This window comes from Bradysia coprophila (genome assembly GCF_014529535.1).
Source record: "Bradysia coprophila strain Holo2 chromosome IV unlocalized genomic scaffold, BU_Bcop_v1 contig_5, whole genome shotgun sequence".
In the NCBI taxonomy this organism is placed as follows: domain Eukaryota; kingdom Metazoa; phylum Arthropoda; class Insecta; order Diptera; family Sciaridae; genus Bradysia; species Bradysia coprophila.
In genome coordinates, this window is record NW_023503374.1 from 2,408,024 (window position 1) to 2,425,132 (window position 17,109).

The 17,109-nt window shown below is 35.4% G+C and overlaps 2 protein-coding genes across 4 annotated transcripts in view; one reads left to right on the forward strand and one right to left on the reverse strand.

Annotated features, from left to right (window-relative positions):
• The first annotated feature begins 949 nt into the window (after positions 1-949).
• Positions 950-4,470, forward strand: LOC119071578 (galectin-7-like). Of its 2 annotated transcripts, XM_037176520.1 has the most exons (7): positions 950-1,065; positions 1,142-1,230; positions 2,976-3,183; positions 3,241-3,445; positions 3,517-3,669; positions 3,727-3,761; positions 4,190-4,470. In XM_037176520.1, exons 1-7 carry the CDS (start codon positions 1,039-1,041, stop codon positions 4,388-4,390), a joined length of 918 nt encoding a protein of 305 aa, XP_037032415.1. In that variant the 5' UTR covers positions 950-1,038; the 3' UTR covers positions 4,391-4,470. The 2 variants fall into 2 exon arrangements, with proteins under 2 accessions (XP_037032415.1, XP_037032416.1); XM_037176521.1 differs by lacking the exon at positions 3,727-3,761 and having other exon boundaries at positions 4,190-4,407.
• An 8,481-nt stretch (positions 4,471-12,951) lies between these two features.
• Positions 12,952-17,109, reverse strand: part of LOC119071575 (cysteine-rich motor neuron 1 protein-like) — a 183,891-nt gene continuing 179,733 nt past the window's right edge. For both annotated transcript variants that reach the window (XM_037176517.1, XM_037176516.1), the window contains one exon: positions 12,952-15,647. In XM_037176517.1, the coding sequence (XP_037032412.1) occupies positions 15,632-15,647 (16 nt within the window). In that variant the 3' untranslated portion in view covers positions 12,952-15,631. The remainder of the gene's footprint in view (positions 15,648-17,109) is intronic.

Consider the following 17,109-nt stretch of genomic DNA (forward strand, 5'->3'; position numbering starts at 1 on the left):
TTTGAACTTGGAAATTTCAACAGAAGTAGGAAATGCACTCAAATGTAATTTTTCATGCAAAGGGACAAAAACTCGAGATGAATCCAAAATTGTTCTCATTATTCGTTTCCGAAGTATGAAAAGAAGCTCTGCGAATTTTTAGTCTCACAGCCAAAAGTCCCTAAGATCAATCGTCAAAGATAGGTGCGTGTGCATCGTCATTTATTTGTGTCTTATTTTAATTTTCTTCTTCCTAGCAACGAGAGAGTGTTTTTTAGAGACTGAAAATTCGCAGAGCACACCTTCTTTGTGAGGCTAAGACCCTAAGATTTTCATCTAAAAACTTTTTTTTAATACTTTAACTCTTAACAGTTTTTGCAGCGGCTATAATGACTCGTATGCCTTTGATACAAATCAATTCAGACATAGCTAAAATGTTGTACCGTTGATAGTCGCAATCACTGGCTTTCCTTTACAATTAAAATAGAATCTATATCTTCTGACCTAGAACTCTAATTAGGTGAACGAGTTGACTATACGAGATAAAAGCTAAGTTCGAATCCTTTAAAACGGATCTGACCAAAACTGACTCTTATTTAAATAACCGCAACCTCCAATGGTGTCCACATAGATCACAGCATGGATCCATTCGTTTTTCTATAGTTGTTAAGTGCTGGTTGAAACCGTAATGTCCTGCTGAGGCGCGACTGGTATTTAGAAGAGATTTAGAGTTTCTCTTACTGATTTTTATGCAGCACTTGGCTTGATGACAAGTGGCACAGCACTGCTCCTAGCATGAACACTCATTTTGTTCCAATGTAAAGAGGGGGAGAGGTTATTGCCATAGAGCGATAGTTGCTTTCATTTTCGAATTACCAGACAAATTCAATAGTTCGAAATGAAGACAATTCCAGGCCCAGCAAAATGTTATCTCTTACTACACGGTGACTTATATCGGCTAACAGATAAAAGCTAGCAAAACACTCTTTTTCTTTTGATATAAACCATTTCGAAATTGTTTCAAAAACGCAGTTCATAATTTGTTATTAAGCCGAAGCAATGGCAACGTTACCGTGCTATAACCCTGTGAGTGAATATTGTGGTGTGTCTTATCGCTTTTCAATTTTATTACATTTTGTCTTTTTTCGATTAATCCAACCAGGAATTACCATACCTCGGTCTGATTCCCGGAGGAGTCAGATCTGGTACTATGCTAAGAATAAACGGGATGATGCCGTACGGTGGTAATCGGTGAGTAGTTCAGCTACTGTAGTTGATTCTCAGAGACGAATATTTTTCGTTGAAAAGTTCGATAAAGCAATTTATGCGTCCATTATCGACTAATTGTTATTTTTCAAAGAAAAAGTATTTATTTGTCTGTGTATGTGTGCGTACGTACATGCATCATAGTCGCGATTTCGATTAAAAATGACTCAGTGCTTCAGATGAGTAAGATTTCTAAATTTCAATTTGTTAGACAAAAGCTGCCGGACGGCGTGTGCAAATTATAATTATCTTCCCGGTATCCAAATCCGATTGCCAGATTTTTTCCGATATCCACTTAAGAGTGATATCGCCAAATCTTCAGGTGATTTTTTTAACTTTGGGAACAAGCGGTCTCCGATTTTAATGAGTGATAGCTCGTTGGATTCGTCTTTCAATTCTAAGAAACACGTATCTTTCACTTTTTCTAAAAAAAAATTGTTTTCTGTGAAAAGCGTTCAAAAGTGAAGACATGTCAGAGGGTACCGGAAACAGTTTTTCGACAATAACTCAAGAAAAAATTATTTTAAATTGTTGTAATGTTGTACGAATGTCGGCCTTGGAAAGACCTACAGGTAGAGTATACGCACCGCTTGGTGCAAGTAGATCCACGAGAGTTATGACTAAAAATGTAGTGAGTGTTCGGAGAGTCCGCCTTCTCTGCAGCTTCGATGTTCCACGAAACTGAGTATGGGGTGTTGTAGCTGGCCTCACCCACTATCGTTCCACATATAAATGAACCCAGTACTTTTGTGCTGCAAGCCCACAGAAGTGTTGGAAAAAAAGTTGGTGCCAAAAGGCATCTGGAACGGTACTATGGCAGTCATAGTCAAAGAAAACAATTTTTTTTTAGAAAAAGTGAAAGATACGTGTTTCCTAGAATTGAAAGACGAATCCAACGAGCTATCACTCATTAAAAACGGAGACCGCTTGTTCCCCAATCACCTGAAGATTTGGCGATATCACTCTTAAATTATTTTGTAAATATTCAGACGTTTGAATTATGTTCCTTTCAAATGATGCGAGTACAGAGGAAAAGGTGACTAAAGTTACACCATTTCAACATATCCAAAATAATAAAAAATCGATTCCCCGATTTTTTTAGACCTGAAATCGCTAGCGAAGCGAGAGAAAATTTTCGTTCGATCACTATTACAGTTATCGATTTGCTTCCTGTTGTATATACTCACCTGTTATCAATCAATTTTCGATCTAGATTGCAAGGATACACATTATTTGCACACGCGTTCCGGACATTGTTTATGTTCTGATTGCATTGATTTCATCGATTGGTCATTAAGGGCCATTACTTTTCAATATTCTTTATTTCAGTTGAAAAATTCCATGAAAATTAATGAAAAATCAAAAGAAATGCGACAAGAATTCCTCCCGTTTCAACACACAAGTTCATCCCACACTAAATGTAGTACTTTGAGGTCAATACATGTTATATAGACAATGTGTGTGGTCTATTACGTCTTTTGGCCTGAGATAGACGCAAATCATCTTTTACTTCAATTGTTTTAACATCCACTTCTCTATAGAAAACCGCATAATCAAATGCTTGTTGTTCATTTTCGTCGTCGTTGTCGACAACAGATGGTTTGGTCGTGACTTTTGATTGCAAGCTCAAGATCCCTGAATAATTAGTGTGAATCTACCGATCGCTTTTATAGTTTAATTTGAGCGTGATATTTAAGACGATGTTCAAATGAAGTCTTCTTCTGTCACAGTTTTTCCATATTTCTTCAAACCGGAGCTGCGATTCGTCCACGAGACGATACCGCTTTACAGTTAAGCGTACGACCTACGGAACCAGTTATTGTACGAAACCATTGCGAGAACAAAAATTGGGGCAACGAAGAACGTTTCGGTGGATGTTCAATTTATCCAGGCCAGTCGTTTGAAATTTTAATTTTAGCAGAACCTGCTGCCTTTAAAGTGTGTCTAGGTCAGATAGTTTAAGCCATTTTATTGGAGAGAATTTATTTCAAGTAGATTGCCATCAATGGAGTACATTTCTGCCATTTTAATCATCGTTTCTCCATGCACCGAGTGACATTCATTTGTGTTGATGGCGACGTAACATTAACATCAATTACAACGGGCTCGGACGTGCCGTCAGCGCCACCATTGCCACATCCGTTACCGGGACCAGTCCATCCTATTCACCCTATTCATCCCATTCATCCATATCCTCCAAGTAAGTCGACAATTTGTCACAGATTGATTGAAATGCTTGTTCTTCAACATCTCGGGTTGATTTTGTTTTAGGAATGAGCTATCCAGGAACTGGTCAAACACATCGTCCACACTATCCGCATCATCCCGGATATGGACAATCTGGTTTCATTCCAGGGCCTCCACCACCGCCACCGTATTCTCCATCACCGTATCCGGGACACAGATATCCGTACATGCAGACACGTAAGACCAAAAGTTTTCCAATTTTATAAAAATTCAACGAAAAATGTGCATTTTTAGGACATGATTCGGCCACTTCAGTCCCTGCTTATTCGGTACTTATGAAACAAGTTATTGAAAAGGCTAAGGCATTGCGCTAGATGTTCTGTTCTTTAATGTTAATTATGGTTTCCACTCAACAAAAAGTACTCTGTGTGAGAGCTGTGAAGGAGCGAGCTGTCAAGTAAACAAATATTTAAAAAAATTCAATTTTGTGTCTCACACGGAGTACTTTTTTAGCAAGTGGAAACCAAGCCTTAATGTAATGTGCTTGTGCTTGTAACTTTTCTACCCCAAAAACAATAAACTTTGTGAAAAGTGCACCTAACTGACTGTCACCAAAATTTCGTTGTTTTAGTTCAGTCTATTCCATAGTTTAGCACATAATATGAATTGTTGAATTACTGTTGATATGTTGGCGTTTTCTAGCACCTACACCGTTTAGAAAATTAATTGGTTTCAATTGAATCTCTTTCCCTTAAAGTTACAAAACGATTCGAACTACTTAAAAAGGAGGAACAGGAATAATGCGATAAAGTACGCTGCTGTTGGAGCTGGTGTAGCTGGAGGAGTTGGACTGGGTGCATTTGCCTTGTCGAGAGCATTTGGTGGTGGAGATGGTGGTGGTGATGGCGGTGATGATGGCAGCTTTGATGTAGAAGAAGTGGATTTCGGCGGGGAGTAATTAACGAATAATAACGGCAGTGCATCCTTTTGCTTCAAACAGAGTTTCTTCAGAATAAATTGTTATTAAAACATTGTTAATCGACTGTTTGTCGCAGACACCATTCTCGGAGAACGAAAAATTTTATGAAAATTTATCGGATTTACAATGTCATCAATATCGCTCCCAGGACAGCGAATTGACTTTTTTCTGTTATATTTTAAGCTTCCAGTTGCACTCGAATGTGTCTTTGTTTATTTGAACTGTGTGCGGAAATTATTTTTGTGGTAAAAGTGTAGATGTCTCTGGAGCATAGTAAGAGTATTGGAACAAGCGAAACGGGACTTATGTCAAAGGTATTGTGGCGCCAAACATTTAAAATTTAGGAGATATGACAGAGAACAAGAAGATTCGATTTTTCCTTTAACCTTTCACAAAAACATATCACTCTGATGTTACCTGTTACACCTCTGTTGATCCAAGTATGTTCAACAGATTGTCCCAGTGTCCCTGTTAAGGTAAGACTAAGTTTCTATTTCTTCGTAAGTCATGACTATTACATACGAGTTTTATGCGTACATTATTGCTATAATTCTGCGGACTCTTACGGTGGTGTGGAGATTATTCGTAAGTTTCTTCAACAGCGATCAGAAGGTATTATTATTGTATTGGTATGAACATTCGACGATGTATGAAGGTTTGGTGGAGTCTACTTTTAAATATTTTATGAGGAAATTGGTTTGGTGGATGAAAGTCATGGTCTTCATGGACGAAGTATGAAGGTTTGGTGGAGTCTACTTTTAAATATTTTATGAGGAAATTGGTTTGGTGGATGAAAGTCATGGTCTTCAATCTGTTGGTTACACTTACTGTCATTTCCTAGGTAAATTTTCAGTTATAATTATAAGTTAACGTAAAACTTGGAAATTATGAGTAGCTCTTCCCATATATATCATGAATGGGGCCGTCCATAAAGGACGTCCGCACTATAGGGGTTCGCCAAAGTGTGACCGCCATACATCTGTGTAGTGCGGACAAGGGGCTGTCTAAATTTCCAGAAAAATCGCGGACGTCCTATATGGACGGCCCCAATCAACTTTTCTAACTGGTCCAGAGAACATAAGCCAAATCGAAAAACAAAGTGGTTGTAGCAATTGTACTTTTCCCAGCTGCTCGTTGCCGATTTGGCGGAACTCTCGACTGACAGTCAAATTTTCTCCAGTTCAAACCAGTTCGAGCATCAAGTAGCGCAAACATTTCAAAATGTGTTTCAAATGTTCTATTTATTGTTTTTGGTCGAATTACACGAGAACAAGTAGAATTCGAATAATGCATTTGGTATTTACTGACATAAACATGTTGGTGAGTAAAGCATCGAAACGTTCGATTTCCTTTCCAAAATCCGAAATTATAATTGTTTGAAGTTCAAACGTTCAATTTGAAGCTTGTTATCGTATGAGCCAATTTTTATCAGCGACAGAGTTCTGTAGACTCATAATTTCTAACTAACAACGATATGTTTGAGCGTTGCAAGGTGTCAGTGTTTCTTTGACTTATTTCCAAACTTGGGTTTTTATCAAATTCCCGCAGCTTCCTCAGATAACTTTTTTTATAAATTTAGATCGTTGGAAGCTTATACTACTTGTCGGTTCTGTTTCGGTGTCAGTTCGGGTTCGGTTTCTCATTTATATATGGTTAAATTAAGACGACTCACTGATGAACAATCTTTCATTTCCATTCGTTGTGGCTCTGTTTTTTAATTACATTTTGGAAATTCTTTGATAAAAATTTCCCCGTAATGCTATTGAAGACAAGACCGACATAAATAAAAAACGTAACATCGTGCGCCATTGAAAGAAAGTTACTTTAAAATTTCGAATAAACTTTATTTGTTTGTATAATATGCAAAGTTCTAAATAGTTATACATTTTACAAAGCTTCTTACTAAATATATTTCTTCATTTTATTGTTATTTCGTTTTACTCATAAAAATACTCTTTTTTTCTCCACTTTTCTTTGCCCGTTGTTATAAAATGTGGAACGAAATACATAAAATATAAAAAACTTATCACAATTTTTAAATTTGAAGAGTTACGGTAGGAAATCAGCAAAAAAAATATTTTGTTAAAAAAAGAGAAAATTTTTTTAAATTTTATATTTCTCCATAGACATGTTGGATTGATAAACGTGTGTCGCCAAGAACAATGTTGAATATTTATTTGAAATTTTGCATTTCTGCGAAAAAGAATAACATTCTGCTAGTGATTCAATTGGTTGATAAGACGTTGCTTCTTTTTATTTCAATAAGATTAAAATTTTATTTTTAGAATTTCTGCAACATACTCGAACATATACTTCTGTTTACCAATTGTTTTGGACTTCTTTTTTCTTAGCAAACAAGAGTTTTTCACAAGATTTTTGTTTTTATTTTTATTGATTTATTTACATTGAAACATTCATTTTTCTCTTCTCATTTTTTTACTAGATACAAGGAGTCGCTATAAGTAGTATCAATTTTTTTTTTGTTTGCAATTTTTTTGTTATTTTATTTTTTAATTTAACTTTTTAAACGTTTATGTACAAAAGATTATTAATTCCTTTTTTTGTTTGCTGGTTTGTTTGTTTCCATTAAACAAGGAATATTCTTTGCAATATCCAATGTTTGACATTCTCTTTTATGCACCAGCTCTATATTATGATAACTTGCAAAAGATGAACAAAAGAAAGAAAAACTTCCTGCAGTCGGATGAAATGAATTTTAATACACTTTCTTCTTTTTCTATTGTTTTTTTTTTCTTTTCTTTTCGTGTCTACACCTCTAAGTGGAGAGCATATTGTATAGAAAACATTTAACTACAGCAAAGCAACCGAAAGTCATTTCGGAAAAGAATAATTCCGTTTTTAAATGTAGTTGACAGCGTCGTGAAGTTAAGAGATTAAATCGGTTGATTAAATTGGAAATGCAAACCAGGACCGAATCCAGAAACCGCGGTTTCGGTGTTTTCTCGTTCAAAAAGTTCGGAGTTTTCGATAAATTATTCCAGTGTGATTGTGCCTGGAGATGTCTCTGGACGAAAACTTTCTGCTAGCGAGTCTCTAACAGGCATGACCTCAATTTTTATGTCAAATTTCTTTCTAGAAAAAACCCACTGACATTCCTGGAAATGAGAACAATACTATTTAGAGTCGAGGCATCACAGCAGAACTAGACCTAACTGGTTTGAAAATAAATGGCAATTCGAATGGAGTTGTCACCTTTCCAATAGTTTATTGTTGTCCTTTACCGATTTCATTCTCTTATTTCGACATTTCGAAAATGTTGCTCCCTGCTAGGAGTGCACTAAGTGATCGAATTATGCCCTTCGCGGTTTACCAACTAACATTTGCGCGCTTAGTTTAAGTTTAGACGTCTGTCAAAACCAGAATAACTGCAGGGCTTCTTCGCAAGCCGGATGTTGTTAAATATTTACCATGGACAAGAAAGTGGCAATTTCGACATCAAAACGCAAGGATTCTTTGAAATTTAATTTTAAATTGTAAGTGTAAGTGTAAGTAGCAACCAGCAATACAAACCATAAAAAAAAGTAAATGTTAACATTTCCCGCAATGAAAAAGCAAAGATCACGAGCTTTCGCAGCATTTCTCTCTCTCTCTCTCTCTGTCTCTCTCTCTCATTTTTCCATATATTTTTGACCTATCGCTAAAAGTGTTGCCAGGTTAGACGTGGAAACAGTTCGATACTTTTAATACAGTAAACCAGCTCTCAGGACGTATGGGTAATGGGTATAGCGATAGGATCGTCATAGTATTGACGTAGTCAAAGAAAACATGAAACTTTTACGATTATATTCAAAAATTGATATTCTCTTGTTATTTTAATGTCTCGAATGTCTGTAATGTCTGACATAATACAAAGCCGGAAATTAAATACAAATTTGAATAGATTTTCTGAGCGAAGTGTTCGCTACCAGCCAATAAAAGGAAGAGAGAGAAGAAGAAGAAAAAAAAACAATGAAAAACCTTCATAATTCTTATCCTTTTGAACGGTTGGTTTATGTAGCGAAATGGATGAAATTCCTGGAGTTTATGCTGGGTGTACTACATTGTACAGCGTACATTATTAAAGGAATTTAATATGATCTCTGTCTGGAAGGCTGATAGAATTCTACTCTTTAAATTAAATTTGCTGTTTCTCCATGTTCGCGTAATTGAAATCAGTTTAAACTTGGTGGTGGTGCTTTTACACAAAATTATTTTCACTTTTCCATCAAAGCCATTTTTGGTAAATTAAATTTGGAAATATTACTGGCGCTGGGATCCAACTAACTATGCACTGCACACACAAAAAAGAGTTAATTCTTAATATGTTGTAAAATGTGCAAAAATGAACTTCAGAAAACAATTTCATGCAATTAGCGATAACAAAGCAAGTAGTTCCGTTTTTCGCATGAGTTTTTGTTTTTCAGGTAATATTGAGTGACGTTAAAACAGTTCACGCTGCACACGATATTTTGTGTTTCGTTAACGGTTGGCTTATTACTGTTCGTCTTTATTAGGTACACGTTTCTGTCATTAAACTCGGTCACAGAAATAGACAAATTACACTTCAACGCAGTACTTGATTTATACACGAAATGTCTCTGTTAATTCGCAGGAAAATCATCAATTTCCACTGACCGGTGTCTGAAATGAATTCTCTTTCACCCATCAATTTGATGATTTGTTAGTTGGCATGTCAAGTCCATACAATTCATTAAAATTGAAGCTCGTCTTATTGTCGATGTCTATCATCATATCATAGCACTCAAAACCAAGCACGAGAACAGAACTTTCGATAGCGGCATACTCGACACAGTGGCCACAATTTGTCATATAAATTTAGTTTTTTATGTTGGTCCACTGGGTACGGACGTTTCATGCAAAGTTTGAGACCAAAATGACAGTTAATAGAATCTGTTCCTTTGCCTGTTCTTGGAGTGCGTTGGTTCAGTGCTATGTTATCATGCAAAGCGCGATTCCAAATAAAAGGTAAAAAAGAACCAACATCCGCACCGCACCATAGATGTTGCTGGAAGGTAAACAGATATTCTGAGAAAATACCAACTATCACAAAATGCATTTACGATGACAAAGCCATTCGGGCGAAAATGCTGGAAATACGACTCGCAAATTGCTGGTACGATGAAAGATGAAACGGAACGATAACAGGTAGTTGATACAGTTAAGCTTTCCACTATGGTGTACGATGAAAATATATTTTATGTTTGATTGCGACTGTAAATACTTCGTTTAATTAAATATTTCATGTGTTGTGGCACAAACAAGTTTGCTGTCCGCAACAAATTTTGGGATTTACATTTAATCGATGGATGTTCGAGGGTATGCATCCCGTTGAACTTTGAAGCTTAAAATTGTGTCATGTCATTAGCGACTGCTGAACAATGTTCGGCGATAATTCGTCTGAAAACAGAACATTTCAAAATATGATCACAATGCGATAGTAAGGGCCGTGACGCAAGTACACAAAAAAAAACATTTTTCCCGTTTTCTGACTAAAGATTTCTTCTCTATTCAACACCAGCAGATGCAATCACATAAAAAAAGTTCGCAAAAATGTAAGCAAAAGTCTATAAGATGCCGTTGCACTGTTTCATTGCGTAAAAGTACTTTTTTTCTACAAAATCAAATTGTAACTGGGAGGAATCCATTAAATTTATGATCCAAACCAACAGCAACTGACTTTCCAAGCTTCTGTAGAGAAGCTCATTTTTGACCACATGGTTCAATGTTCAAGTCCACATGGCAAAAACGTTGAACTCGATGAGTCCAAGTTCGGTAGTGGAAAATACAATCGCGGTCACTATGTGGAAGGACGATGGGTTTTTGGGAGATTTCGAATGTGAATTGTATTTTTATGGTGCTGGTGGTCAAACAAACACATTTCTGCTGGAATTAAAGGTCTATTTTTGAAAATGGATTTTTGGGAAAAGATAGCATCGGAAATAAAATACGAAACGCTCAAATGTAGGCTACAATTCAGATTTCAGGTCATGCTTCTTAACTCTCGTAGAAAATTTTGTTTTCCAATATGCATTAGAGGTGTAACTCAAATTGTTTCTCCATACAAATCTGTTTTTATTTATTATTTTGATTTTCAAATATATTGAGTTTCCTTTACTTTAGACATTTATAGGGGCATAGGGGTTTTTTTTGATTTTTTTTTTTGCTTGTTTTGTGAGGGTTGTTTTTTACATGTTCTTTATGCCATTAATACTTTTCTTTTTATTATTTACATATTATACTAAAGTTCTTTTCTAATTTTTTGTTAAATATTTTCCTTTTCTTTTTGATAAATGAACCGAATTTTAAATAAGCCATCTTGGCATTATGTAAAAAATTTGTTTTTTTCCTCTTTTTTTATGATACTTTTTATTTATATATATCTTATGTAGTAGTCATACTAACTCTACTCTCTAATAATTATATCCATTGTAATACTTAAATGATCAAGTAAATTATCTAATCGAAAACCTTTCACAGAAATTTAAAACACAGAAAAATAAAACTGACCGAAATGCCGTAAAGAAACGGAACAGTTTGATGGGTTTTTCTTCTTATTTGTATTTCTATAAATCGTTAACTTTGCACTGATTTCCGCGAAAAATCATACAAAATTGTTTTGATGTGATGTTATCAACAGAACCGAAACAAATTGACCAACACATTTGAAAATGAAAATCTCACTGCTTCTACAGGAATACTTTCCTTTGTCCACCTTTCGTTTTACTTAGATCATCAGATCATCTTCAAGGACGTTTGAAATGAATGGATGAACGAAACATTTACCGAAACTCAGGTGAGGTTATGTCAGAAAGTATCATAACTTGAAGATGTTTCGTCTCCACGAAATAATCCAGGCCCCATGTGTCAGAAAAAAATGTATTATCGAAAACTCCTAAACTTGTATGATAACTGAGAAGCTCGAAAAACGTAGAACGAGCCGATTGACACAAGGGACCCGACTAAATGGTAAATATTTGTAAAAGTAAATCCATTTCCACATTTTTCTGTTTGGTCTGAATTCCAAACGAACTACGTGTAAAAAAATAAGAATTTTCCTTGCCATTAAACAGAAGTGTGCCAACGAACTTTTTTTCTTCGAAATAATGTAAGTTGAATTATGAAAAGGTTAATTAAAATTGAAAAGTTTTGTGTGCTTCGCGTATTAGGACGACGTCATGGACGGGGATCATTAACGGGAAAATGATGGAAATGTTACGACAATGACTTTAAATGAAATGTTGAATAGCTTTTAAATTTGACGATGATGTCTTCGTCGTCTTTCATACGTTTTTTACCACCGTTTCATACATTTTACATAAACCACAATTTCTTTCGAGATAAAAGTGCACTTAAAAGTGATGACAGACTATACACCTTGCTGGAATAGAATCATTATGCACAGTAGGTGGTTGACGATATCCGTACGTACGTATACGTGTTTAGAGTGACATGTAAAAGTCATTTAGCGTACAAATTCATTCCCATGAGCTGTCTACGATAGTGTTGAGAAGTTTAAAATCAGTGCGAAGAGTCTGATAGTGAAAGGGATTTTAGTGGTGTAAACCAATAAGGACACAGGTGAATAGGACAGAAGGGCAGGAAAGACGATGCTTTACAAATGCACCTGTTGTGCATACCCATATCTTTAGATAGATTTTGTCAAGGTAAATATAGTGAGGAGGTAATGTCTTTCAGACGCGCGGTCTAGCACATAAGTTCGATGCCAATGACATCTCTTTTTAAATTGGTTGACTACGATTTACTTGTATTTCACAAAAATATTTTCGCTATCTCACAACAGCTGGCCCCGACTTTCTATTCCATTTTTTGCTTTCAACGAAGGGATGAGATGGCGTTTGTATCGAACTTTCGTGCCACCGCACATCTGATTCGGTTATATATGGCATTATCTCCTCACTATATTTACCTTGGATTTTACAATTAGAGATTGTATGATTGATCTATTAGAACATAGGTGTCGCTAGTAGTTGACATTTCAGAATTAGGATTGTGAGAATTGTGTACAGAATCCTGATTTATCATGAAGACGTGCTGCGGTCGATAGAGCTGACTAGTGTTAACTAACAGCAGAGGCGCATCATTTATGATTAGGACGTGAGAGTCGAAGGGTATGAGTCCATCGCTCTACCGATTGAACTACCTGGACTGGTGGATGAACGATGAACTAATGAAGTTGAAAACGAATAATGTGAAAAGCGAAGGGGAGATGCTGAAGAAGAGGAACGTCTTTTTGAAGAACGTTTCTTTGAGAAATCCGTTTTTGATAAATTTTAAGTGTTGCCTACAACAGTTGTTACAATAATGCTGTAGAAAGAAGAAGTCAGTGAAATTAATGCATTTTCATTCGTAGGTTCATCAATTCAAACAAAATGTTCGTCTCATTATGGCTTTACGATTCGTTTTGGTGCGCAAAGATTTCGTTTTTGTTTTAAATTTGAATTTTAACTCGAAAGACAAAAAGGTTTTCCATTTCCTTAACAATAAATAGTTCTCTTTTCTTTTCAACATTACAAACTAAATTCAGTTCATAAAATAAATTAATATTTTCGTTTTGCTTGGTTTTCCTCCTCTTCTTTTCTTCACAATTACAATAAATAACAAAATTTTCAAACGAATTTTCTTTCTTCTTTGTTGAGAATATTTCCGAGTTGTTATGGGGGGGTCATTTGGGGGAAAGATTATTGACAGAAAAACAAAATGATTTTCGTATAGATTCTAGGTCGGATTCTTCGAAAGCATGCAAATATGTTTGGGATATCTCACTTACAATTGTATTTAATATTATGTTTTTTGCGGATGGCAAGGATGGCAAACTCTGGAATATGTAACAACTTTCCAAAATACGGTATCACGTTTCTTAATACTAAAAGACTTTTTCATGAAACATTTTCACAGATAACTGGTTACACTATATACAGTAAAAGATTAACGAAATTCAATCATTGATAATAATCGATTTAAAGCGATCATTCTGGTTCGTAAGAACAGTGCACACCCAAAATTTCAACCGGTGGACTTTTTGTCAGACTTTTCTTTGTTATGAAAATTTTCACTCAAATTGGACGCTTTTTTTGTGCAAATAAACTTTAACGAAATTTTGAGTAGACACTGGACAACGAACAATAAAATCAATGAAATGCAGATTTTGGTTTTTTGTTTGGTCAAGTTGAATTTTAGTGTAGATACTGGCTGTCTGTAACCACGTAAATTACCCATTTGACCGATCACCAGCTGGTCCACGGGATAATACTCGTTAAACGCGTCTACTTCTTTAATTCAATTAATTTAATTGAAATCTGATTTTATTTCTTTAAAAAAAACCTTGATACGAACCGAACAATTCTTATGATCTGGAATTTCCAATTGTATCCCAGAAATCGGTTAAATTTCCATTTAAAATCTTTGTCGATTTATCTGCCTGAATTTGCAGGAGGTAATCAAAATTCCAGATCATAAGAATTGTTCTGCCTGTTTCCAAGCTTTTCTTTTTACAAAAATAAAGTCAGATTCATTAATTTGGAGAACTAGCCGCATATTCATTATTCAACCTTAATTATGACACGGTACGGTAATCCACCATCGGATCGAAAACATTTACGTACATTTTGTGGTATAGATCATCTTCAAGGCAGTTTGAAATGTCATCTACGTCAAGAAATGCCATCCACGTTAAAAAAAACTTCATAGAAATGAATGAACGAAACATTTAACTTTCGTGAGGTTACGTATGAAATTACCGTATTTTGAAGATGATCTATTGTCGGTAATGAGCTGAACGGTATTACCGGTAATGCACAGTATGTACTATGGAATTTCAACCTAACAAAAACGAAAAAATCTGCTAGTTGGTCTACCAAAAAATTGTGTTCGAAGTTCTTCGATAAGTCTTAAGACATGAAATTTCTGATTAACTTTACTCTAGATTTACGTCGCAATGTAAAGTTAACGAAAATTTTCTTTTCTTTTCAGCACTTTTCGCATTGTCAACAAATGTCAACGATGCATTTGCTATCAATTTTCCTTGATTCATTTCAATAGAGAAAGTGCAGCAAAAATGCAAGTTTCACATTTTAAGACAATGCGAAAAGAGCTGAATACAAAAGAAAATTTTCGTTAACTTAACATTGCTTTTTTCAATATTTGAATTCGTTTCGAGCTTTATTTGTATGCAGCCAGAGACGTTGATTGGTTATCTGTGAAATGACAATTCCAGAAAATGTTCTATGCAACAATTACATTCTAACAAAGTAAAATATTTACACACATGCTAACTGTTTCGGTTAATTTTTGTTTTGTTTTGTGTTTTAATTATAGCCACTAGGAACTCGTACAATGTTATAGCTTTGATTATTTCTCCTCAAATATTTGATTGCAACAAACACAACGAAAATGATAAGCACCATTACCAATCCCAAGCATAAAAACGTCATTTCGTTGCTGTTGTAACCGTCGTCCTCGTTAGTTTTATCCGTCGGACGATCTGTGGCACATTTACATTTTCTGCAACCGGTTGTGTCATTCTCATAGCCATAGCGACAGATAATTTCGCATTGTTCTTGACCCGCACAAAATTTGCTATTCGTATGGTCGCACATCGGACAACATTCGCCCGGTATGTTGATTTGCTTTTCGCAGAACAGCGCTTTGCACACACTCACCACACAATGCTTTTTCCCTTTATCGTCACATCGGCACGTGGTGCAGTCGCCTTCGCTCCACGTATCGCCATGATGGTAATGCTTGTTCTTTTCCGACGAGTAGCAACTAACGGCCGGTCGCGTGAAATGAACACATTTATAGACGGGACAACATGATCCCGGTATTGGCATACCTTCACGTTCGAGGACGAGCGTTTGACCGGTACGGCAACTCGGCTGGGTGCAACGCGTATCACAAATGCATAGCTTTTGTATGCAACATTCGATCAGTGCAGCTTTTTTATTGTCAATTTGTTCATCCGAATTGATGCTTCGCTTCTGTTTGTATGGGCCGGGAACAATTTGAATCGGATCGTGGCGTTCGAAATGTATGGATCGTTTGGATTTTACCATGGTCGGTTGATTGTTCGTTGCTGGGTCTTGGGTAAGATTTTCGGATTTTTGGTCAAATATTGGTAGAATTTCTCGTTGACTACTGTCGGCTGGGCATGTGATGTCTAGATATGTACATACATTTGGTTTACAGTCCGGAAGTTCTGGAATTGAAAAAGAGAGGCAAATTTGATTTTTTTTTGTTTTTTTCATTAAATTTTATTTTGATTGACAGCAGCAAAATCGAATTGAAAAAAAATCTCTTCGACCGAATACAGAATGCGATTCAATGAAACGGCAAATTTGAATTGACTACAAATATCAATTGACCCAAATAGTTAATTTCCTACAAAATAATAACTCTGTTGAATGTGTATAACGCGAGTTGTGCTTGCATTCGATGAATCTATATCTATTGCTGGCAAAATTATCAGGACCCTTCAATTGGAAATTTGAAATTCGTTTTTCGTTTTTACCGAACAGCAAATCAACTCTTTTATGAGTGTTATGTGCAGTTATAGCGTTGACGTGTTCTAGAGATGTATAATTGTGACTTCATAAAACGAGAGACATAAAATCATTGAACGATTCAATAGTCGAACGAGAATTGAATTGAATAGTTAAATTAACCAAACACGTTCCAGCGATCGATTATAAAGTGAAATGGAACTGTCAAAGTGGTTCCCTTGTAAAACTATAACCAATTTATTCAATTAAATGGATATTTTCACTGACCTACATACTATTTTGCGTTGAATACGTTCCAGTGTACATACCACACAATTTCTGCACACAAGAATGAATTGATATCAGAACATCATTTCGGGAAAAGTTTCGTTCAAACTTGATACCAAACTAATGTCTATCTTCTCTATCTCTCTTTCTTTCTCTATCTCTTTTTACAAACCCCTCAAAGTTTAGAAACATTTGGAATTTATATTTAAATTGTTTATCAAATTATTCAACAGCGGCAATAACAACAACAACAACAATTAATTCATTTGATAGTTAAAAGTACTATGTGTGGATCCAAACAGCAGGAGATAGTTTTGTATACACAAAACTTCGCAAAATGATATCTTTTATCATGTCGGTTTTGGAATATTTTAGTTAAATTCACTTTGCTTCTACATCTACACACCCTCCCTCATCTATACATATATATTGAGTATTTAGCATCAAGAAATTGTGCATTTAGAAAGCATATCTTATATGGTGAACATGTCGGTTCCACAACTGACCATATTGTTTGTTATGTACTTGTAAAATTAGTTTCGGGAATTTGGTCAAATTATATAGTTGGATGTGATTACTGCACGTTATGTAGCATGTTTGTATCGTCTACGGAAAGTATCGTGAAAACAAATATTGTGGTGGTGTTGGCTCCGGGACTATTTCGACGATATCATTCCATAAATCAGACATCCGGAATAACGATATTTTTCGGTATAATTGTCGTAACGTTACATTCAGAACCAAAAAAAAAAAAAATGAAGTCACGGCCCGTAACGCTACGAATTGTAACGAGAAAATAAAAATTCCAAACGATAACAACTTGGAACTTTTTGAGTAACGTTTTAACGTTAAAGGTGGCCACAGAGTGTTTTACTTCGTTATAACACTAAC

Coding starts and splice junctions, on each gene's coding strand:
- LOC119071578 (XM_037176520.1), top strand. CDS start 1,039: ATGGCAACGTTACCGTGCTATAACCCT. Junction 3,184..3,240: donor CAGAACCTGCTGCCTTTAAA/GTGTGTCTAGGT, acceptor TATTTCAAGTAG/ATTGCCATCAATGGAGTACA. Junction 3,670..3,726: donor ATATCCGTACATGCAGACAC/GTAAGACCAAAA, acceptor GTGCATTTTTAG/GACATGATTCGGCCACTTCA.